Raw genomic sequence first — 25556 nt, forward strand, 5'->3', positions numbered from 1 at the left:
AGACTCAATTCATGTTAGAAAAGTGTCACCAGAGGCAGGAATAAAATGGCCAGTTCTTCCTCAACATAAACAGGCATCCACCTGACACTGTTCTTGACAGCAACACCATCATACCTAGCTAAACTGACTTAATCAAGTTTTAAAAGACTATTCAGGACAGTATCTACTGACATAATTGAAGCTTTTGTCTTCATATTCTGAGGCTTACATTGAACACTGCATATACCAATTTGAAACAGTATATAAATGAGCTACCTATATAAAGTCTATAATGATCACTATTTAGAATTATAATATTAAGAGTAAAAATGCCAACAAACTGAATCCAAATCCATGAAAAAGCTTTGATGGATTTTTGCCCATCAAAATTCAAAAGGAAAGAAGGCTTCCTTGGAGAAAACTCACTTTGTCAGAAATAAGCAATAGGAATTGTTTATTTAAATTCTAAAAGTACAAGTGTTTCCTGTCCACACATGGGAAATCAGGTCATCAAGCATAAATTATTTTCAGATTAACTGCAAAGCATTCTTCAGATGGAATGCACAGAAGACTGAGTTTTAAAAAGTCTGTAAGATCACCTTCAATTCTAAGATTCTATGATCATATAAAATTGGAATATGGTATTAAGTGGAAAAAACCATACACAGTCCCCAATGGTAACTTAGTAAGAAAACATGTTAATGTAGAAAGATAAAATTAAGTCTTCACTAATGCTAGTAAAGATATTTCATCAAAGATTAACATCAAAATCATATTTGGATTTCAGGTTGTTTCTCAAAAGAAAACTTTTTCTCAAAAGTTTCAAAGATTAGTTAAGAAACTTAACTTTTCATAAACAATCTTTCATAAACAGCAAAATCAGAGTAGAAGTACTTCATACACTGATGACCAGTTTGGGCAGTATACGTACAGATTAAATGCCCTTAATGGTTAATCTATTTCTATTTACAGATGAACTGAATGACTAAATCATAAGATGATCATAGCTACACTAATTAGAAGAAAGAGTCTAGTAATTCTTTCTTTTCAAAGCTTTAAGCAGTCTTGTGAGTCTCTTTAAAAATAAACAAATCTAAGAAAAAAAAAGAATAAGCCCCATGTTAGTGATAGGCCTGATGCTAGCTGGGATGCCCGGCCCTGGTGGCATTAACCGTGACAGAAACAGTGCTTTCAGAGCTGAGCTTCATCTCTGCCCACCCATCCAAAGTGGAGTGACTTTGGTTTTTTGTTTTGACACATGAACTCCTGTGAAAAATAAGTAAACATATTGCAAAGGTACTGAGATTATTCAAGCAAATGTTACAGTATTAGTGATTTAATAAAAATGCATGTTGACGATAAATTCATCTTAGTAACGTTACAAAACAGCAAAATCTCAGCTTTACCTTTTTCTTTTCTAAAAGGAAATTTTGAAGAATGTACTTATGTGTGTCATATTATTTCATTAGTAATAGCGCTTTCTCATGCCTATATGAACTCTTACTATGCGAGTGTTGAATAAACAACACTAGTCAATGTTAGAACTCAAATTTAAATGAAAATTGACTTGGCATAGCTATTATTATAACATAAGTCCAAAGTCAAACACCTCTTTTTTCCACGGGTTTTCATAGGAATAGTGTTTCTCAAACTGCGAGGATAATCTCTTTGGTGAGGCTCCAGTCTTTTCCAAAAATATAGTAAAGGTAAAACAGTAAGAAAGGGAAGAAAAAAATTTCACTGAATCACAAATTTTGCACCATTTCTCTTGAAATTTTAAATCCAGATAAAGTTTTAATTTCTTGCCACTAGGTAATTTACTGGTTCCTAGAAGTATAAGAGAATCAGAATTAAGAGAGAAATCACCGGTTGTCAGAATGGTTTCTGGTACTTGAGAACTACACTAGCTGTTGAATCTTATACTGCATGCCAAAGTTTCCCCTCCCCGTAAGAGGCCAGTCATTCCCATCCCTTGCTGTATCACACACACAGAAAGAGTGGGTTTAATGATCTCACAGTATTCTTCCAAAGCTTAATCTTAATATATGGAATTAAAAAAAAAACTTAAATGACTCATTAGACTCCTTTTCTCCTTCTGAGTGAAAATAAACAATAAAAGATAGTGTGCTAAAATTTTTTAAAGATTGAATCCACTGAATCTGATTGAACCGAATCCACAGAGAACTAATATGCCAATGAAAGCAAAATAAAGGAACTAGAAAGGATTTTTGGTATGAATTATTCCATTCTACTTTCACCATTATACTGCAAATCATACATAACTTCCTTAGCTGATCTAGCTTTTTTTTTTTTTAAACAAAGTGTATGATAGCAGCTTGAGAAATCCTGAAACAGAGGTACTTAAAAGCCAAACAGTAAGAGAATTAGGGCAGTACATGCCAATTACCTGGTGAAATATTAGTGTCACATAAGCCTGCAAAATTAAAACAACTCCTAATTGTGAAAAGCAGAGCAGACAGATAAAAATCTTACGTGTACTCCGGTGCAGAAATCGGTGCCTGGAACCTTGAAATTTTATTTCTTGGGGCAGAATCTGATCTGTGCCACCTTAAATAATAATTATGCTTCTTTTACATATTCAGCTTTTATAACACAAAGAAAAAAGCTAAATACGAATCTACTGATCATTTTTGTGTCAATAACAAGCCCTATTGTCTCTTTGAAAGTAAGTGAGAAAAAAAAAAAAGAAAGTAAGTGAGAGAACAAGGTCAGCGCTCCTGCTCTTATACCCCTATGGACTTCTATTCCTAAATCCAAGGAATAAAATAAAGTGGAGGCAGGCAAAGGTTCACGCACAATGACACATAATCGGATCAGATCACAGAGAAAAGGCTGAAGTAGGTAAAGACAGGAAGAGTCCAATGATTACTTTGGTAGAGGTAAAATACAGCTGAACCATGTTAATAGCTTCTTCCTTACCACATTACCAGCATTAAATACATAATTTGCTCATTATATAAAAATTTGAAAGTTTATCAAATGTAGATTCTTAAACATGAATACAATTATAAATAATAAAATTAATAACAGCAGCAGAAGAAAGGGCAAGGTCACACTATCAACAAAAAGATGGTTATCAACAAAAAGATGGTTAAATATCTTACCATGGTAACATACATAACTACCAAAACAAAAAGTATGGTTAAGGAAGGTAAGCATTCTATTGCAAAAAACTGTATAGTTGAATATTCATGCTATTTTTACAACTAAAAATTAAAACATGAGATTCTGTTTCATTAAACATCTAGAATAGCAGTCCCCAACCTTTTTGGCACCAAAGACTGGTTTCATGGAACAAATTTTCCACAGACGGAGGGGCAGGGGCGGGGATTTTCAGGATGATTTAAGCACATTACATTTATTGTGCACTTTATTTCTATTTTGTGGCAATCTCAGGACATTCTGCCTTGACGCTAGGGTTAGTGTTTGTGCTCCTATGAGAATCTAACATCATCACCGATCTGACAGGAGGTGGAGCTCAGGCTGTAATGTGACCGATGGGGAGTGGCTGTAAATACAGATGAAACTCTGCAGGCTTGCTCACTTCCTGCTGTGTGGCCTGATTCCTAACAGGCATCGGCCAAGTACTGGTTCCTGGCCTGGGGACTGGGGTACCCCTGATCTAGAAAATGCCTTTCAAGGGACTTAAAGAAACAAAGAACTCAAATATTAGCTAACTTTGTTCATCTTTTTCGTTTGTTTGTTTTGTTTTTTTTTTGTTGTTCATCTTTTCTGAGGAACTTTCATCACTGGTAACTGCAAAAGTATCTATGAACTAGTCATTTACTCTAGCTCATGCTTCACAAGCCTGGTTTTTATGTATTACAGAGCAGAGCCGTTTCCTTTCTTGTCAACTGAACTTAGCTATCAGTAATATATACTTTGTGGGGGAAAAAATCAAAAGTGATGCTATAGTAAAATAGTTCTATTTTTATTTCATTATGGGAAATTTCAAAGTAATCATGGACTAAATAAAAAGCAATATCTTTATATAACAGGAAAGTTAATTAGAAACTTTTGGTGCCCTCAAAAATATTACAAATAGAAAATAACAGAAGCCTTTAGGTCTATGTTTAATCATTCTGAGAGGGTTCTAAACATCAAGAAGCTACCTTCACCATAAATTAGGTAGTCTTTTCACCACTTGTGTAACATATTTTAACATAGTCTAGAAAAAGGAATTCCATGGACTGGCTATCACTGCCAGCCATGGGCCTGCAGGAAAACATAAAATTATCACAAAAAAATTCATTATTAAAAATGGCTGAACCTTTCAGATAAGCCTTCCCTGAAGAAGACATATATTCTTTCAAACTTCCTATCTTCCTACATAATGCTTCAGAATAACTGTAACTACTTTAGGAGGCATTTCAAGATTCCCCAAGAAATGAAAACAGTTAAGTTCTCCTTTGCACCTAATGCAAAAAAAGAGAGACTCAATCCCCATCAAAGTCTCTTTTGCATCCCTATATTCTTTAGTCAAGCCCAAGTTAAAACTTCATACAGTTTAATACAAATGGCATAATTGTACTGTGTGGTATTTTCCATGTAAGTTTAAATGTTTTGCTTTTTATCTAGATTTGCAAGCTGTGAGAGACATTATCACCTCCTGATTCTTTCTTAGTTCCCAGAGAGATTAACGTGATGTCTGACATCAAATCAGGTTCATGATAAATGAGCTCACGAAAGTTGAAAATTTAATGAGGAAGAAACAGCAATTTATATAATTTAAATCACCAATGGCTTTGAGACTTAAAAAATTCTGACCAGTTTTTAAAGGGATATTTTATTTTAAAACACCAATCAATTTTAGTAAAACAACAAAAATCACTTGTCCAATTTAAAACATCTTATGGTAGGGATAGCTTTTAAGATCAGGGTATGATAACATAATCAAATGAGAAAGAAAGGTTTACACAAATAGTCCTTTAAACAATGTACTTGAATTTTTAGAAAATGAGAAGGATCTAAGAATTCTGTCACTCAGTAGGAAGAGAGCTAAAAAAATAATCCTGAAAAGCAAAAACAATGCCATTTGGTTATGCTATATTCTTTACCATGGCTCAACAGAAGCAGAGCTGACTAGTCCTTTTACAACCTAATCACAAATTAAGTAACCTGAAAATGAAGATGTTTCCTTAACAAAGTGTTTTTATGCTTTATTTTGTTTCTTTCCCCAAATTTAAGGTTATGAAGAGTACTACAAAAATATAAAACTGATGTAAATGTATTACATGATAAACTGCAAACACTATTAGAAGTAAATGACTTTTTTCTTCAGGTTCTTAGGTATAAAACATACACTTCATCCTTTTTTTTCTTTTTAAATACTTGAGAGTAAGTAAATCATTTAGAAAAGGATGGGACAGGCAGTGTATAGAGACAACTTATGAATGAGATACAATGCTTAGTGGTTCTACTCACATGGAGTCAGTTTTGACCAGCTGTCCATTTTGGCGAACAGCATTTTCACTCATAGAGCGTTCTCTTTTTAGCCTGCCAACTGCACGGATCTGTTAGGCACAAAGAAAGGGAAAGGAACAGAAAATATTCTTAGTAGTCTAGTAGTTGCTTAGCATCAAAAGGACCTTAATCTAAGGCTACTCACAAAATTAAAAAAGAACACAACCATGAATTGCTACTTGGTGTGTGTATTTTATGCATGGCATGTTAAGAAAAAAACCTCTACTTACTATAATGCAGATAAACTTCGGAATGCTTATCTTCTTTATGAAAATAGTGACTTCTAGTTGCTTTTTAAGTCTCAATCTTACCTGGTACAATTATTAATATTTTTACTTATTATAATTACGCAATAAACTTATTCAGTTCAGTTCAGTTGCGTCCGACTCTTTGCGACCCCATGAACCACGGCACGCCAGGCCTCCCTGTCCATCACCAACTCCCAAAGTTTACCCAAACTCATGTCCATTGAGTCGGTGATGCCATCCAACCATCTCATTCTCTGTCGTCCCCTTCTTCTCCTGCCCTCAATCTTTCCCAGCATCAGTACTTACATTACTTACCAACAATTCACAACAGCTTTTAAAGGCACTTACACTATAGGAAATGGGATATATTTGTAAATATTACAAATAAGGTTTCTGAGGTTGAAACGAATTCAGATTAGATATTTGAAAACTAAAAAAATCTTACACGCTTAAAAGTTTTAGCATTCTAGAAATAGCTACAATCTTCCAACTTACATGCTCTTCTTACAAAACGTTATCATTGATCGCTTTCCATTAAAGAGATGGAATTAAAGGATGAATCTATGTTTCCTTCCCTTGAAATTAGGTGGGCTAGCGACTGCTACAGAGATGATAAATGTGACTTCTGAGGTTAAGTGAGAAACAACACTAAGGCTTCTGCTTTCTTTCCCTTTCATTGTTTGGAACAATAGCACCAAGACCCAAGCGGCCAGACAGAAAGGCCATGTACAGTTATGCCAGTCAATAATCCTGGCCAAGGTCTACACAATAGCTAGTATCAACTGACCTATCAGTGAGTAAGCCTTCAGATGACTGCAGCCTCAAGCTGTTGAGTCATCCCGAGCCTTTGAGACTTCCTAGCCTAGGCCCAGATAATACGACAAAAACAAGCTTTCCCCACTATGTTTGATGCAAATACCTCACCCCAAAAATCCATGAGCAAAATAAGCAATTTCTTTCTACTTCAAGCCACCAACTTTAGGGTGGTTTAATGGTCAGCAGGAGATAAGTGGGGCTTCCCTGGTGGCTTAGACAGTAAAGAATCTGCCTGCAATGTGGGAGCCCAGGTTTGATCCCTGGTTTGGGAAGATCCCCTGGAGAAGGAAATGGCAACCTACTCCAGTATTTTGCCTGGAGAATTCCATCGACAGAGGAGCCTGGCAAGCTACAGTCCATGGGAATCACAAAGAGTCTGACACGACTGAGTGACTAACACACACACGCACACAGGAGATAACAAACAATGGTAATCATGAACTTTTCTGCTTAAAAAAAAATTTTTTTTTTTTTTTTTTTTTTTACTGGAAACACCCCTGGCAACTTAATGGTTAAAAAAAAAATTTAGATTTTATTGTAAATGACAACTGGTGTGTGAACCAACAGACTTGAAGATTAACATTCTCAAAAATGCAAACCCAGTATCCATTAATGCTGTTAAAAAAGACTTGGGACTAGATCACCAGGGTATAAGCACCATTAGAGCAGAAAAAATCCTGTATTTCATGCCAACAAAACTTAAAATCATACTAAGCAGCACATAACTTCAAAGTGTGGTTTAGATTTGGTTATGATTATGAACCACTTATCCATCTGAACAAAAGAAAAAAAAAAACAGAAAAGGAGTTGGCTTGGAGCCTACTGCAAGAGTTCTTTACAGTTAAACCAAAAGTCAAAATCACTTGAAGGTATTTATATATAAAAATGAATCCTGGACAAATCAATGTCCATGAGGTCTTTGTTTACTGGTTCTCCAGATTTATTCAGATCTTATCTCTCCCTCAAGAATCTGCTCAGATGCCTTAGTATTTTCCCCTATAATGGTCCATTTTATTTTTTTTTCATATAATTTTGAAAAGTTACACTCTATAGTTATTACAGAATACCGACTATATTCCCTGCGTTGTACAATACATCCTGATAGCCTATCTTACACCCAACAGTTTGTACCTCCCATTCCCCAATTCTTAATGCCAACCCCTCCGCTAATAACTGCTAGTTTATTCTGTGTCTGTGAGTCTGCTGTTTTTCTGTTATGGTCACTAGTTTGTTGCATGTTTTAGATTCCCCATATAAGTAATATCATATAGTATTTGTCTTTCTCTGACTCATTTCACTTAGCCTTATACCCTTCAAGTCCATCCATGCTGACGTAAATGGCAAAATTTCATTCTTTTTATGGCTGAGTAGTATTCCATTGTATTTGTGTGTTTCTCACATTTTCTTTATCCATTTATCTGTTGATAAGACACTTATTTCCATATTTTTTTGCCAGAGGATGCTAACTTTCATAACAATGATATTTGTACCTATTGATCTTTTAACATCAATTAGAACCATGTGCTAAACATATTATACATATTATTATACCTAATTCTCTCAATAATCTTATGTACTTGGCATTATTCTTTATTTTAGAGATGAGCCTTGCCTTGGAACAGTTAAACAACTAGATGAAAGCTATGTGGTTAGTAAGCAGCAAAGTAGGCCCTCAAAATTAAGACTAATTCTCAGGCTCAGTTTTTCACTTCAGTGCTATACACTTTGGACATTTATCACATTTGACTAAATATCACAATTACTGCAGGAGTAAACCTCACACAGGCTTAGAATCTAGGTCGACTGAGGGAAATCTTGGTAAAAAATTTTCTATCACTCATCCTTAATCATTCAGAAAAAAGGGGGTGATTTACAAAAAAGTAAGTGCCACTTATTTATTACTTTAAAATAAAACATTATTTTAATTAAAAAATGGTCACTCATGACAGTGCTCAGCTTGTTTTCAGGCTGGTTATTCACACCAAGCAGTGTCTAAAACAGTGGGATCATGAAGATCAGAAGGCAAACAAAACTAAAGGAATATCAAAGGGATGGTTTCTCTTCTGGCAGAATCCTCATTCCAAGAGAGTATTATTCACAGCTGTCAGGGTCTTTCCCTCACTCAGACCACTGTGAAGGAAGCGTGTCTCGCTGCACTGTCTTACACAAAAGCTCAGAAGATGTCTGTTAAATACAGTCCTGCAAGCACCTCGGGCCCTTTCATCATGTGAAGACTCAAATTTAGTACTTTTCATCAAGCAAATATGTGGAATGTCTAAACTGGCACCTCTAAGTGTATTATCTGAGTCACCTCAGCAGAAACTTCCAGCCTAAGAAAAGGCTATACCTAGTACTGGGAAACTGCACTCCTGTAGGTTATGTGCATGATGTACTCTCTTAGGAAGGACTATGTGAAAGATGAAAGACAAAGGCAGTTTCATTATCAATAAAAACTTATCTTTGCATATTGTCTTTTATTAGAATCATGACAACATAGGAATTCAGGAATTAAAACGAAAAAGCTGCAACGACAGAAATCACAGCAAAGGAGTTTTACAAGAGTGGCCCTAAATCAACAGCAAAGGCAAAATCTGAACTTTGCTACTAACATCTTACTAGTCCCTACCCTGCCATATTTAGGTCAAAAGGGCTAGTAACCTTACAAAACACAATAACTCAGTAGAAACTTTGGAGCAAGCAAGAGAATAGGTAGTGTCAAGGGGAAAAAAGAGCTTTTGCCAACTGCCAGACAGATTTTATAACAAAGTGATGTGTTAATTTTTTCCCATGCTAAACTTCCCCAAATTTTCTGTATTGCTTAAAGTGACTCCTAGCCATAAAAGCTCTTCCTTCAAGACCCCATGATTGTTAATGCCTTCCACAAAATTGTCATTTTCCTGAAATATGATATTTAAATTAAAAAAAAAAAAAGGCACAGTATCTAATTTCGAGTATCTATAAACCAGAATTTATAGCAATCCATGGCCCATGCAGAAGGGTATCATTACATATTGCTAATGACAGGATTTATAGGCTCTTGACGCCTCTTTAACTTTTGCAGTTGTCTATGTTATTTCCAGTTCAGATACTGTTAACGCTCCAATACTTACTTCTTCGTTTTGAGGGGTTGGAGCAGGTCTTTCTAAATCCAGAAAATCTAGCGGCCTTTCACTCAGTGTAAGCACACGAGGTGGTGTTTTTAGAGCCAGAGGCTTAAAGGGAGTTGACTGTATAAGGTCAAGATCTGCTGGTCTTGAAAATGGAATGTCTTCATTATTTCCTGAGAGTAAAAACAATACAGAGGGAGGTTTTTAAAAAGATACTGGTTATGTTCAAATGTATTTGCCACTACACACCCACCAGGAATAGCTAAAATTAAAAAGGCTAACAATACAAAGTGCTGGCAAGGATGCAGAGCAAATGGAGCTTTCATATGTCACTGATGGGAACATAGCAGGGTACAATCAATTTCAAAAATAGTTTGACAGCTGTTCACAAAGGTAAAAGTCAGAACTTATAATGTGATCTAGCAACTTATTCCTAAGAGATATGAAATAAAGCTTCACAGCAGCTTTATTCTTAATAGCACTAAAAAAGGAACAACTCAAATGTTCACCAACAAGTGAATATATAAACTAATTGTGGTATATCCACACAGTGGGATATTAGAAATAAAATGGAAGAACAATCGATACAAGCAATAATATGGAAGACTCTCAAAAACTTAACACTACGCAAAAGAAGCCAGACCCAAGAGTATATAATATAGTGCTATCATTCTATTCATACAAAACTCTGGAAAGATAAATCTGATCTCTGATTATAAAAAGGAGATTATGGTTGCCTGGAATTGAGGGGTAAGAACTGAATAAAAAACCGTTCGGGGTGGGATTATGGAAAGTTCTATATCTGGACTGTGGTAGAGGTTACACAGGAGTATACTTTTGTCAAAAATCATCAGGCTATACACTTTAAAATTACACACATTTTATGTATGCAAATCATACTTCAATAATTAGTTGAACTATTAACAAATACTATTTGAAATTTCAGACTATGGTAATTAATAAACTTTTTGAAGAAAATGTAAAGTTGCACCTCTCAATCCCTTTTCTGTGTGCTCAGTTGCTCAGTCGTGTCCGACTCTTTGCGACTCCATGGACTACAGCCCGTCAGGCTCCTCTGTCCACGGAATTTTCCAGGCAACAATACTGGAGTGGGCCCCAATCCTTTTTCTAAATCTTTTGAAAAGTTCCCAAAGTTTTCATAAAAATACATAAAATAAAGGTTTATCAGACAACTCTATAAACAAATATAAAATACCTGCTACCACAATTCTCTCTGGAACTTGCATGATCACACTAGCGTTTGAAACTCCTTCTTGAAATCCTTGCTCCAGGTCAGCGTTTGGTGGTGCTACCTTTAATTTTTCCGGGACCCTCATTCGCTGACTAATACCTTCGGTGTATTCCATTTCATACTGAATTCGACTAATTTCCGCCATCTCAGCAGCAGTGGGAGAAGGAAAGGCGGCCCCACTCACTCTGTGGGCAAAAAATTTACAGAACGGGGTGAATGAGTGCTAAAATGCAGTCTTCTCTATGTAGTGAGTTAGAAGACAATACCTTTTAGAAAAAGCACAAGAAGACTTCTCGTTTGTGAGTACTGAACACATACAAAGGAAAAATACAAGATGGAAGAAAACGCTTTTCTCAATATAATACCGTCCCACTTAATTGAAGTTGCACCTTGAGGTTATTATTTAGGAGCAAATTTTTAAAATTTGTGTATAACTACAACATGAATATGCACATACATACACTCTCCTCCTCGTTGCATAAACAGATAGGCATGCTGCTTATAAATAAAAACTGCTGAAAATAAAACTCAAATAGAAATTTCCTAGTGAATTATTTGAAGGGAAGCTGCTAGGACTTTATAAAAATGAAATTAGAAACTGCTATCATGCATGGAAAAAATAAAATTTTTTAATGATGAAAATCAGATTCAGAAGGTAAATAGTGCTAATTCTAAATTTACTAAAAAAGAAGCAATCCCCTGAGTTTCACAAAATACAAATTAAAACTTCTCTTACTGAATTTATACCTGATGACTGAGATGAAATTTTGTAAATCAAATAAAGAATATACATTAATAAATCCTTAATGTATGCATTCATTTTGAGGGACCATAGTGTGAAAAGTTCACACTATTCATCATTTGTACTGAATATCATATATGCATGTATATTTTTAAAAAACATGACATGCCTTCAAAGGGAAAGGCAAAACATATGCACTGCAAAATCTTCTAATTAGAGAAGAATCCATGCTCCAAGGAAAGGCAGCAGAAAGGAAGTTGCCCGAGATAAAAAATGTTGATCAAAATGTAAAAGATGATTAGCCCGTGGGCAATCAGCTTTAAAGCCATTATGTCTCAAGCCTATAATACCAGCTCAACTGAATAAAACGTCACTGACCTTCCTAGTGATGTGTCATTGCTTGTTCTTTTACTCATTTTTAATACAGTAAATACACGTCTATAAAAGCTATTAAAATACTGCTACCCTGGAGTTGTTTACTTTACACAACAATTCCCCTACAGATCTGAACTTTTTTGAAGGTGTACATAACAACACGGACACTGCTTTTCCAGCTGTAAAAAAGAAAGAATAAAAATCAGTATTTCAACAATTCATTTCATATGAAAACTATGAATCAAAGTAAATATCTACTTAAAATTATTTTGGGATTTCAACCAAAACCAATCTTCAAATCTCTCCTAAAAAAAGTTCTTCTCTACCTCAAAAATGACAAGGGCCATTTCAGGCATAGTCACTAGACTATGATTTTTGCAAACAGGGTCAAGAAAAGCTAATCAAACATATATACAAATGTGAAGTCAGATTAGAAGAAAATATTTTGTCACAAAATTCCTCTAAGCATTATATTCTGAAGGGGGGGGGAAATCTTTTTCTTTTTTAGACTAAGTAAAAATGAAGAAATTACAAAGATAACGTAAAGGGCAGAAAGATGTATTTGTGGTAACTTAATATTTGATGTGTAAGTAATGATTTCTTTAAAAGCAAGTAACTTTGAAAGCTAAATTACACTAAGTTTTCAGTGAAAGATATTATATTTAAGTCAAGGTCAATAAAAATTAAAGACAATAAAAAAATTAAGGAGTATAAATTTAAGTCACAGTGGGGACATTTCTTAAACTCCATGTCAGAGACACATCACACATCTCAAACTCCACGTCACTGACATGCTTTGGAGAGTTCTTAGAGGTTGGTTAAGGGGTTAAACCCTGAGAATTGGTAATTATGACTTCTAACTTGCACCTTTTATTCTTTACCAAAATGTGTGAATTTTAAGGATCTGGCATGCAAATGGTTTAAAGACTAACACAACAGACCCAAAAGAGAACATTTTTACTCACAAATGTGTACCAATTACTGCTTGCTCTTTGGCATTATCTGCTTCTGTGCTTCATATTAAATCCATTAACTTGCCTCAGTACGCACGTGCTGGATTTAGAGCCACTTTTGTCCCTGGGGGAGAAAAAAAATGGAGCTAACTGAAAAACTAGATGATACTGACATCAGAGATTCATTGCTGGAAATCCTCTGAATGATGAAAGCCACTAAAGATGCATAGCCTTACATTTAAAAAAACCACTAAAATAAATAAAGAAAAAAACGAACAAACTTACCACCAATTTTAGGCCTGGAGACAGAGCCCTACAACCATTCACTAGTTAACGCAAGATAAAAGATTATTGTTTCTGATTTGAATTTAGAAAAACATAGCTGATGAAATATATATATATATGTTTAACAGAATCTTAATACTTAGGCATGTATGTGTGTATATATACATAAATTAAGAAGAAACAAATGCACTGGCGAAATTTTCATCCAACTACTTTCATTCAGTATTTAATTTCATTCATAACTTTAATTCAGTATTTAATTTGAACAAGTAACACATGCACATGGTACAAAGTACACAAGATGATACAGAACAATGAAGTGTCCCACTGATCCTATACTATGTAACAACTCAGGTCCCCAGAGGTAGCCTCTCATCCATTTCTGTGCATCATTCTAAATAAGAAATGAGATACCCTTCTTATACTTACATATACATGTACCTGAAGCACAGTAAAAGCTTGTATTTGGAAATAACACTGAAAGAGACACTTCAAAAGGAGTACAGCCTTAAGACATTATAAACTGAAATTTTATAATAATAAACAAGGGATGCAAATTGCTAGAATAGTATCTCCCCAAAATGTGCTATTCTCCTCACTCCATTTACTACATTTCAACCTTCGCATTAACTTTCCACTACTACATACCAGGGGTCTCAACATTTCATTATACAGCAACATCTTTGCTTACAAGACTTTCTGAGTTTGTAAAGTATCATGGATTTAAATCACCAAAGATGGACACTGAAAAGACAACTTCTAGAAAAAACCAAATTCTCCTGTAGCCAATGTGAACTACTTACAAGGTAGATTAAACTTTTCTACTAAGATTTAACATTGTACTATTCCAATTACTGGCTTTTCTGCTTAAGCAAATTAGATCAAAATCTCATTTTTTTTTCCCTCTCTCTCATTAGACTATGACATTTTTGGTAGTATCTTTCAGCAAAAAAGAAAATAAATTTCTCATCTGGAGTTAAGACATTAACCCCAGTTTTGTCACTTACTATCTACTAGGTACATGAGTCTCTGTGATATAACTCAAGAGACAAAATCCTTTAACGTACACATAAAGAACAGGTAACAAAAACATAACTCTTAAAAAACCCCTCACCTGCAAACCACCTAGTCAAGTCACATCCACTTTCTCGTGACGGAAAGTGTGCCCAATTTGGGGAATGAATCAAGCTTTAACTTCTCATTTTCTATATTAGAATGCTGGGATCGAAAGACACAGCCCAGGAAGTCACAGAAAGAACTTGGGTCAAATTGATTGTGGTTACAAAGATTTCTATAATTCCCCAAATACTAAAATAATGTCAGGTTGTTTGTCACTTATTGTGTGGACCTAGTTCAAGGCTTTTATACCGGTCACCCTATTTCAGTTCTCTTTTCAAGCATCTATACTCAAAGAATCCGTCTGCAATCTGGGAGCCCTGGTTTCAATTCCTGGGTTGGGAAGATCCCCTGGAGAAAGGAACGGGCTACTCACTCCAGTATTCTGGCCTGGTGAATTAAATGGACTAGTCCATGGGGTCGCAAAGAGTTGGACATGACTGATTGACTTTCACTTTCATATTTAAATAATGGGTGTATAAGGAAATCACAGCGTAGTAACCCAAGATTCATTTTTATTTTTAAAGAAAAGTCACTGAAAAGTTGGGAAAATACCAGTTAACGGATTTTAAAATAAGGCTATCAATCCATAGGAAACAAGTTTCAACACCACAAGGGAAGACAGTAACCGCTAAACTTTGTAATCATAAAATGCGGTAGCCCTATCAGACAGGAAGGGATAGAAAACACAATTTCCTTTGGGAAAAAAAACAAAAGAGCAAAACCAACTCACAAGTGTTTGCAACCAAAAAGATAGCAGGTCCTACACACAATTTAATTACATGGGCAGAGGCTCCGAGGTACAACTAAATCGTTCTAATTCTCTCCGAAATCTATTTTCCTAAGGGTTTTTCCTTTGGGATCTCATTAGGTGATGCAATCAATACCGAAAGAAATGTTTTTTCCATCTAGGGAGAGAAAACATTTAAGATCCTTCAGTTAAAGTCTCTCTGTGGGGTGAGAGGCCTGTATACAACTGGTTCTACATTTGAAACAAAGGCGCTAAGGCTTTCTATCTTCTGCAACTAAAAGACGCCACCACTTTTGAAAAGGTTCTCCTCCCTCGAGAATGCCTCTCGTAGGAGGCAGCCAGGGGTTTTCTTCTACCACAGAAGGGGAACTCGTCCTGCAGACGAAGAAGGTCACACGCTGACGGAAGGTGAATCCGAGCTTTCTGCAGTTTCCAGCTCCTGGAAGGAAACGCTGGACCATCTCCCGACATCCACACCTGCAGCAAGGATGCTTCCTAATCAGCGCGACCAGGGGCCTCCCCGGGGCGCCTCGGCTTCCAACAAGGCCTTTCTTTTCCAACACGTCCCGCCTCCCCACACACAAAGTAAAAGCAAAAACAAACCAAAAACCACTTTCAAAGAGACAGGCGTCGGGTTCAAGGTCACACTGGAAGGTACCAGGACCTTGGCTGGGAAGCATGAGAGGAGACTACCACTCAAGCCTCGCTTGAAGCTCTCAGGACGCCCTTACGGTTTCCCACGCCAGAAACTATTTTCTACGTGGAAAACTCAATTTTTCGACCAAACGAAGGCAGAGAACTAAAGCGGAAAAGGTTAGCCCCAGGACGATTGCAGCAGGGTGCGCGGCTCTCCCGTGCTTTCCTCAGACACTAAAGGGGGGAGCAACGCCCCGAGGAGGAGGAAAGGTCAGGGTTGAAGCGGGGAGGCCCCTGGGGAAGGCCAAGACTGCACCACGGACCGGCTGGCGTCCCAGCCGGTCCCTCCATCGCCGGAGGATCCGGGCCGCGGCGCTAGGCCCCGCATCCGGCTGGGGCCCCGGGTCCCGGGTCGGGAAGACGTCAGCACTCACCCCTGGGCCCGCTGGAGGGTCCCCGGCGAGGGCCGCCGCCCGCCGGCTCCCGGGGTGCTCGGGTGGGCGGTCTCAGAGGCCGTTGGCCGAGCGCACGGAGGCGCCCGGGCAAATCACCGGCCGGAGACGCCCGCAGCGGGCGGGGAGAGAAAGAGAGACGCGAGAACGCCCGGGACTGGTCCCTTCCGGGAGCTGTAGTTGAGACAGGTTCGTGGTCACGTGACGCGAGGAAGGGCGGACGTAAGACCCAAGCAGAGGAGCGGGGCTGTGCGACGGCGATTCCGCGACATCTTTGTTGTGGGCAAAGTGCGCCCACCGCATCTCGTGTTTAAAAGGTAAACCTTCGGTAGCTAGTTAAATAATTAGATTTCAGGACTGTCCGCATCAAAATCAGGACTGGTGTGAGGCCTAATAATCTGCATATTTCGCTAGCTCTGCACGTGATTTCACAGTAGTTAGAAACCCTGTTTAGTTTCCAAGAGATGTTTGCTGTCTAACCATTTAAAGTGAAAGTGAAGTCGCTCAGTCGTGTCCGATTCTTTGCGACCCCATAGACAGCAACCCACCAGGCTCCCCCATCCTTGGGATTCTGCAGGCAAGAACACTGGAGTGGGTTGCCATTTGCTTCTCCAATGAATGAAAGTGAAAAATGAAAGTGAAGTCGCTCAGTCGTGTCCGACTCTTCGCGATCCCATGGACTGCAGCCTACCAGGCTCCTCCGTCCATGGGGTTTTCTCAAAAAACCTAAAGAGGGTAGTATTTATCTGAATGGTTAAATTGAGCCTGGTCTGAGGAGGCCTTGCAAATAGCTGAGAAAATAAGAAAAGCAAAAAGAAAAAGAAAAAAGGAAAGATATGCCCATCTGAACACGGAGTTCCAAAGAATAGCAAGGAGAGATAAGAAAGCCTTCCTAAGTGAACATGCAAAAAAAATAGGGGAAAACAATAGAATGGGAAAGACTAGAGATCTCTTCAAAAAAATTAGAGATATCAAGGGAACATTTCATGCAAAGATGGGCACAATAAACGACAGAAACGGTATGGACCTAACGGAAGCAGAAGAGATTAAGAAGAGGTGGCAAGAATACACAGAAGAACTATACAAAAAAGATCTTAATGACCCGAATAACCACAATGGTGTGATCAGTCACCTAGAGTCAGACATCCTGGAGTGCAAAGTCAAGTGGACCTTAGGAAGCACAACTGCGAACAAAGCTAGTGGAGGTGATGGAATTCCAGCTAAACTATTTCATATCCTAAAAGATGATGCTGTGAAAGTGTTGCACTTAATATGCCTGCAAATTTGGAAAATTCAGCAGTGGCCAAAGGACTGGAGAAGGTCAGTTTTCATTCCAGTCCCAAAGAACGAATGCCAAAGAGTGTTCAAACTACCACACAGTTGTACTCATTTCATGTGCTAGCAAGGTAATGCTCAAAATCCTTCAAGCTAGGCTTCAATAGTATGTGAACTGAGAACTTCCAGATGTACACACTGGATTTAGAAAAGGCAGGAGTCAGAGATCAAATTGCCAACATCTGTTGGAACATAGAAAAAGCAAGAGAATTCTGGGAGAACATCTACTTCTGCCTCACTGACTACACTAAAGCCTTTGCGTGGATCACAACAAACTGGAAAATTCTTTAAGAGATGGGAATACTAGACTTCCTTACTGGCCTCCTGAGAAATCTGTATGCAGGTCAAGAAGCAACTGTTAGAACTGGACATGGAATAACAGACTGGTTCCAAATTGGGAAAGGAGTACATCAAGGCTGTATATTTTCACCCTGCTTTTTAAACTTACATGCAGAGTACATCATGTGAAATACCAGGCTGACTGAAACACAAGCTGGAATCAAGATTGCTGGGAGAAATACCAATAACTTCAGATATGCAGATGACACCACACTTAATGGCAGAAAGTGAAGAGGAACTAAAGAGCCTCTTGAATGAAAGATGAGAGTGAAAAAAGCTGGCTTCAAACTCAACATTCAAAAATGAAGATGATGGTATCAGGTTCCATCACTTCATGGCAGAAGTGGAAACAGTGGAAGCAGTGCAAACAGTGAGAGACTTTTTTTTCTTGGGCTCCAAACTCACTGCAGATGGTGGCTGCAGCCGTGAAATTAAAAAATGCTTGCTCCTTGGAAGAAAAGCTGTGACAAACCTAGACAGCATATTAAAAAGCAGAGACATCAGTTGGCCAACAAAGGTCCATGTAGTCAAAGTTATGGTTTTTCCAGTAGTCATGTATGGATGTGAGACTTGGACTATAAAGAAAGCCAAGTGCTAAAGAATTGATGCTTTTGAACTGTGGTGCTGGAGAAGACTCTTGAGACTCCCTTGGACAGCAAGGAGATCAAACCAATCAATTCTAAAAGAAATCAACCCTGACTATTCATTGGAAGAACTGATGCTGAAGCCGAAGCTCCAATACTTTGGCCACCTGATGCGAAGAACCAACTCATTGGAAAAGATCCTGATGCTGGGAAAGATTGAAGGTGGGAGGAGAAGGGGACAACAGATGAGGTGGTTGGATGGCATCACTGACTCAATGGACATGAGTTTGAGCAAACTCCAGGAGATGGTGAAGGACAGGAAAGGCTGGCGTGCTGCAGTCCTTGGGGTCGCAAAAAGTCAGACACGACTGACTGAATGATGTTGATGATGATTCAAAATCAGTTGCTTTTCCTTCTGTGTCTGGTTGTCTTTTAGTTTCCAGTAAGCAGAGCTGCGATAAGACTGAGGTGAAGGAGGCATACTGAGTGCTCCGCAAGTGCCCTGTCAGTGAGTTACAAGGAATCCCTTAGAGACTGATGAAGACTTTTCTTTCTAAACAGGCTTATAAGTAGAGAGAATGGACTCAACACAGCATTCATTCTTCTGCTTGTAAAAGTAAGTTCATTAATATGGATTAGTATACTTTTTGATCAAAATGTTCTCTAATTAGATTTTTTGGTCCAATTATGAAACTGTTTCTAAATATTTGGGTAACAATTTTCTTGGTTTTCTTGGAATTATTACCCAGCATCACCATTCATTCTATGTTTTCATATGATGATATCTTTATTGTCATTTGACACACCCCAAAATTCCTTACCTATGAGAGTTCAGATTTTTGTATATTAAAGGCATTCATCTTTACCACTTCTCTACCTTAGAAATTTTATGAATATTTTTCCTTGAATAGGGTGCATTATAAATGGGAAACATCAAAATATAAGATCCATAACTTCTGTAATTTATACCTTTTCCTCTTGATTTATGAAAACTCCTTAAATACCTCAATAGGAAATGCATAAAGATATGATTAGGTCTTTCACAGGAAAAAAAAAACTCTATTAATTAAGATAAATAAAAACCCCAATACTAATTTAAAGTGCTAAATGTTCAGCCTTGCTGATAATGAGCAAAATGTAAATTGAGGCTGGCAAAACTGTGAAAGAACAGCAATGTCCAATATTGGTAAAAGCATAAGGAGATGAATGTTTTCATAACATTGTATTGATGCAACTAGAAATTCTAGCAATGTTTCTGGAGAACATGTATGTATTTGTATAAAAAATATATATATATCAAAGGCCTAAGATTGCAATTCCTTTGATTTTTGCAGTTTTCCTCCTAGAGATTTATCCTGAGGAAACAACTGGACAAATATGAAATAAAATGTTCATAATACATCCATAATAAAACTAAACGTCAGCCAATTCATTGATTTATGTAGAGAAATCCATATAAATACTGATTAGTTCTTACCTATTGATTTGAAAAATATGTCCACAAGAAAAAAGTCTGAGATGATAATACCTTAATTTTTTTGGATGGGGGTGAGGGGTTAGATCATGGCAATTTTTATATAGTCTTCATAATTACTGTTATTTTTTACAGTGAACATATACTATTTTTACAATCCAAAAAAATTAATTTGTTTATATTTTGAAAAAAATAAGACCAGCTATAGATTTTTCAATTTTATTCTTAGACAATACAACAACATAATATTTAAGGTGTAATTACAGAAATATTAGTACAACATTGTAATTCTGTCAAGATATAATAATATAAAATATTCAATATATTTTAAATATATTTCATTTGGTTATAGAGTAAATATTAAATTAAGTTTAGTAGCAGTAAGTTGCACTGGATGCATAGAAAAATCTTTGTAAGTTAAATTAGCAATAAAATTCAAATTTAGAATTATTGTAATACTTTTATAAATAAGTTATTTAATAATGTTTATCTTGCAAAAACACCTCTGAGAAACCCATTATTTCAGCACACTGTGAAATTCCAAAGTTGAAGCCCCAGATTTAAAAGAACCAAGTTATTTACATTTTATCTACAAAGTTAAATCTTCATAACTTTATATACTACTGATGGGTATCTGGAAAGTAATGCTCATGAGCTGTGTTTCAATGCTCAGTCTTAGAAGGGGAACTGAGCCACTTTCAATATGGCTTCATTGGGATCTAATGTTTTAGCATCACTTGTCTTCCTCAGAAGTTAAACACTGATAATGGGACAAGAAAAGAGGGAGCCTGGGGACAAGCAGAGGCCAGTCATTTGCCATTAGCACCAATATAGGGCTTTAACTCATTAGTAAAATTAGATGACCTTGAGGTCACTTGTGATTTTGGACTTTAAAGAGAGGTATGGATGGAGCAATATTGGTTGGCCTTATTTATACAGACAGTGGTAACTGTCTGTAGAATAGTTTCTCGGATGTTTGCCTAGAACAGCTCTTCTCAATCAGAAATCACCTGGATAAGCTTGTTAAAATATGCATTTCTGGGCCTTTCCCCCAGAGTTTCTGATTCTAAATGTCTAGGCTAAGCATTTGCATTGATGGCAAGCACCCAGATGCTGCTGATGCTGCTGGTCCAGGGACCACACTTTGAGAATTGCTGACCTACAGAGGGTTTGTGTAGATCAGCTAACCTTATGCCATTATGGTACAATTAAGAAAGTTGGATATATTTAAAGCAAAAAAAAAAAAAAAAAAATCTTAGTATAAGGTGAGTCTAAGCAAATAATCTAAGTAAAATGCACTTCTCAGCTTAAATGTAAAAATCGCTTGAAAGCAGTCACATGAGCAGTGAAGGATGCCAACCAAGGTCATAGTCTGTGCTTTCCTCTGGGGTCACACCTTCATTTACAAAGCAACTGAGGTTGAAGCAATAACCTGAATTTAAATATCAGCACCACCAACTCCACCTCGGTGGATTAAGAAGAACCTGCAGAGCTTTATCTCTGGACATCTGGTCTCTGAGATTCATCAAATAGTGCTACTATCAAGTATAAATGGTCTTTAAGGTTCTGTAGATTTTCATTTTCTTAACATTTTCAGACCTTGGCTTCTGTAATGCCTAGGAGAAGCTAGATGTCCTGGGCTTTCCCTGGGCATAAATATTATTTTTGAACCTTTATTGAGGCCTGGTAAATTATTCTGATGAAATATAAGAACAAAGAGAAAAAAGGAGGAAAAACAACTTAGACAAGTAGAATTCTTAACAGAAACAGTAAGTTACCTTCTCTGAGATATTGGATCAGAAACAAGTCTCTTTTCATCCTCTTAGTGTCTATAATTTAGTGCAGCTCCTGGGATATGACTTGGTGTTGAATAAAATCTTAAATTAAATTAGGTAAACTTGGGAATGTTATCAACACACTGAAAAGCAAGTTTTAAGACATACAACCACCAAACTATACAATTTGTACATCAAAATTTTTACACAATGGACTCTTCAAATGGTTTATAAGAATATGTAATATCAAAAACATGTCTTTAACAAAGGAAGAATTATGTAGTTAACAAGGGAATACATCTCTGAACACCCAGGTTAAATGGAATATTTAGAGCAAATGAAAAATATTTTGAGCCTGATTAGCCAACAAATGCCTTTAGTTATTCCATGGGTTGCTGACCTGCTAGTTTATAAGGTATGCACCAACATTTATAGGGATGGGGATAAAGTGCACATCAAGGAATCTGTTATTTGTGTGGATATAGTTAATTTATAAGGGCAAAAATTATATCTATTTGAATATAAGCAAGCTATATTGCTGTAGTAAAATGAATTCAATGGACAAACAAAAATGTCTTTTAAAAAATGTAAACCAAAACCATACAGTATTTCCAAGGCTATTATTATTCCGTTCAGGGCAACCCCCTTCTGGCCTTAGTCTTGGGTGTGTTTGAAAAAGCACTAGACAATCCATGAACCTTAATTCAATTCTGGTTTCCTTAGGTCTTAGATTACTCACCAGGTTTGAAAGTCCAGTTTATTCATGATGCTCTAATATCCCATTTCATCCCCTTCCCTACCCAGGATCTAAAGCTTTGGGAATCAGGTGATCAGGCAATCTAAAACAGAATTAGCCTCCCTGAGTCTCCAAGATTGGAATAGAAAGGGGGTGAATCCTGGGAATCCAGTGGACCAAATAGCTCTTCACTTGTAGTATCAAACTTTATACAATCACCATTTACTTAGTGCATGGGATAAAAGTGAAATACAAGATTTTGGTGATACTTTGTGAAAAGCTTAGTGCTTTGCATTAGGGAACTTGGACACAGTACAGATTTATAGACCAGTATCACAGAACCAACTTAAAAGAAGGCTTTGTTATGTGGGGAAACAAATAGAAACTTTGTACTGGTGTTCCAAGAGAGAAAGATACTTAAATAAGTGCATGTTCTGCAATATTACTTGGTTATTTAGGATGAAAAGTAACAGTTTTATTTTTTCTTTATTTCTTCATGGTCTCCTCTTCATGCACACTTGACAGCGACTTATTATGTTTTCTAACTCCCCAGCTTTCACAGTTGATGGAATGGGTTTTCTGAAATAAAAAGCAAAAGCAAAAAGAACACCAAAAATCTCATCAATTTATAGATAAAAGGGAAAAACTTCCTGGGTCTGAGTTTTGTTAATAAATATGGTAGCTCACTTAAACTTTATTTCAGGGAGGTATGTTTCTGAAAAGATACATATGTCAACACTTTATCATTTTAGTTGTATTTAGCAGTAACTTATAAATGCAAACTTACAGATTTTTTTTTCTGAAAAAATACTCCTACCCTTTTAATTCTCTCTAATACTTAAAAGTCTTCCAACATGATAAATTAAAATCAGTAGATCATTTAATAGTTTTTTTTTTTTTTTTTTTTGAGCCCACTAGTGGCTCAGACAGTAAAGAATCTGCCTGCAATGTATGAGACCCAGGTTCAATCCCTGCGTTGGGAAGATCCACTGGAGGAGGAAATAGCAAACCACTCCTGTATTCTTGCCTGGAAAATTCCATGGACAGAGGAGCCACAGTCCATGGGCTACAGTCCATGGAGTCGCAAAGAGTCAGACATGACTGATCAACTAACACTCATTTTAGTAGTTTATTCAGTAGTCTATAAATTCATATATCAATATTAAATATTTTTAACAATGACAAAAGTCATATTTTTTGGTCTTTTTTGGTAAAGTAGCACAAACCAGGGCTACTTGTTGACTCTAGACCACTTGTACACTGGGAGTGCCAAGCTAAACAGGATTTTATTGGCACAGGGAGATTTTTTTTTTAATGTGAGTACATCAGCACACAGGGAATGAAAATCTAACACAGGCAACCTTTGAATAGTTATGCAGTTGAGTCATCAGATTAAACTTAACTTTGAATAGTTACCTGAACATTCTTTTGGGGTCTAATGAAGCCAACCAGAAACTGTAGGAATTTGAATAGTAGTTGCATGTTCCTCTTCCATGACATTCTATAAATGGACTGGCTCGGAATTCTTCCAGGCAGGAGCCGGGGGATGCGAGGGCTTGCCCAGCACCCTCCGAACCAGCACTTGTGAACTGTCACAAGAAAAGGATCCAAATAAGAATTCTGTGCATAGTGCTCACACTTTCAATGCTCTAATTTTTTTTTTTCCTTAATAGAAGACAAAAAAAAAAAAGCATGAATTGAACTTCTTGTGCTTATTTACCCAAATTTACTATAACATTCCAGGTACCTTCCAAGTTGAAGGATAGTCATCAAAAATAATCTAAAAGCTGTTTATTTTGCCTAGAATGCTTTCCGCCCCCCAGGTCTGACTTGTTCTTTTTTTGTCATTCAGGGGCCTGCTCCACAAAGCTTTCCTTGACCTTATCCCTATCAGTCTCTCCTCTTATCTTGCTTTCTTTTCTCCATAGGACTGCTCACCATCTGAACTCGCTACATACTACCGTTGTTATGTTGTCTTCTCACTTATATCTCTACCACTATGAAAGAAGCTCCATGAGAGCGGGAACTTTGGTTCACTGCTGGTATCCTAGTGCCTAGAATGGTCATAGCACAGAGTAGGCATTCAATAAATATTTGTTGAATTAGTGATTGTGTAGAGAAGGGAGAATAAAGTATCATGAATGATGTTACACAAAATATGAATAATCACCAACCACATCTGTGCAGGTATCAAAATCACAAATGTCAATCCATAGATTTCTTCATTTAGTACTTGCATCTGGAGAATTTTTCTTTAAAAGGCTATTTCTCTTTTAGTTCCCATCTTCATAAGGAACTTCAAAGGGCCTTACTTAGAATATGTGGGTAATCTCTTTCTGAGAAGTCTGTTTTTTAAAATGCTCCATTATTTACAAAAACAAACAAACTTAAAGCATATTTGCAGATTTTCAAGCAAATATTCACAGCAGATTGTGCATGCTGATGTCTAACAATAGACCACATCTCATCCAGCCCAATGTCAGATTCCATGGATAATGTTTACTATGAATGTACTGTTCCTTTTCTCCTTACCATGATGAAAGAAAAGCCTTTCCAGAGAGAAATCCAGCCAGCAGGACAGGGGGGGATATCAGTGGTTTGGCTGTGAACAGCTATGGCAATTGCAGGACCTTCACAGACTGTGCATCTGTAACATGAAACAAAAAATACGGGTGCATCACCACTTTCTGCACCACGGTGTGCTGCCTTACATTCTGTGGCAAAGGAAGTGATTCACCTGTTGCCATCGTGAAACTAAGGGACTGGGATTTTACCTGCTAATATAAGGCTCCAGGGCCCTGCCAGTAATTGGAGCCATGTCCATTGGTATCATTGCTGGTGTTGACAGCCAGTATGAATAATCATTTCGAGATGCGAAATTACATACATCGTTGATATTGCAGAATAAGAATGGCATTGTGGTAAATCGCTGCAGGCAGCTGCCAAGTGTTCCTAATAAAACATCAGACTGGGTATCACTTTCAGTGAATTCCAATTATTTTGATTATCATTACTAGATAGAAGCTAATTAAAACATAACGTGTGGCAAAAACTGGAGAAACACGACACAAAAGAGCTATTTGCAAAATGTGTGATTGAAAAGTTTTAATACTGATA

The 25556-nt window shown here is 36.9% G+C and overlaps 2 protein-coding genes across 15 annotated transcripts in view; both read right to left on the minus strand.

The window, feature by feature from the left end:
• The window catches only part of MFF (mitochondrial fission factor), a 28822-nt gene extending 12468 nt beyond the window's left edge, over positions 1-16354 (minus strand). For 2 of the 14 annotated variants that reach the window (XM_061148604.1, XM_061148597.1), the window contains exons 1-7: positions 16179-16354; positions 12969-13080; positions 12007-12182; positions 10851-11071; positions 9638-9807; positions 5425-5513; positions 2473-2547 (exon numbers count right to left, since the gene is read on the minus strand). In XM_061148604.1, coding sequence (XP_061004587.1) covers positions 2473-2547; positions 5425-5513; positions 9638-9807; positions 10851-11071; positions 12007-12044 — 593 coding nt within the window. In that variant the 5' untranslated portion in view covers positions 12045-12182; positions 12969-13080; positions 16179-16354. Of the gene's footprint in view, positions 1-2472; positions 2548-5424; positions 5514-9637; positions 9808-10850; positions 11072-12006; positions 12183-12968; positions 13081-15090; positions 15631-16178 lie in introns of those variants that run through there. The other 12 variants (XM_061148607.1, XM_061148600.1, XM_061148608.1 and 9 more) reach the window with 10 other exon arrangements.
• A 3913-nt stretch (positions 16355-20267) lies between these two features.
• COL4A3 (collagen type IV alpha 3 chain) overlaps positions 20268-25556 on the minus strand; it is a 168948-nt gene continuing 163659 nt past the window's right edge. Inside the window, exons 49-52 of the mRNA XM_061148595.1 lie at positions 25214-25391; positions 24972-25086; positions 23856-24028; positions 20268-23018 (exon numbers count right to left, since the gene is read on the minus strand). Coding sequence (XP_061004578.1) covers positions 22934-23018; positions 23856-24028; positions 24972-25086; positions 25214-25391 — 551 coding nt within the window. The 3' untranslated portion in view covers positions 20268-22933. The remainder of the gene's footprint in view (positions 23019-23855; positions 24029-24971; positions 25087-25213; positions 25392-25556) is intronic.

Source organism: Dama dama, chromosome 8, assembly GCF_033118175.1.
Source record: "Dama dama isolate Ldn47 chromosome 8, ASM3311817v1, whole genome shotgun sequence".
Taxonomy (NCBI): Eukaryota; Metazoa; Chordata; class Mammalia; order Artiodactyla; family Cervidae; genus Dama; species Dama dama.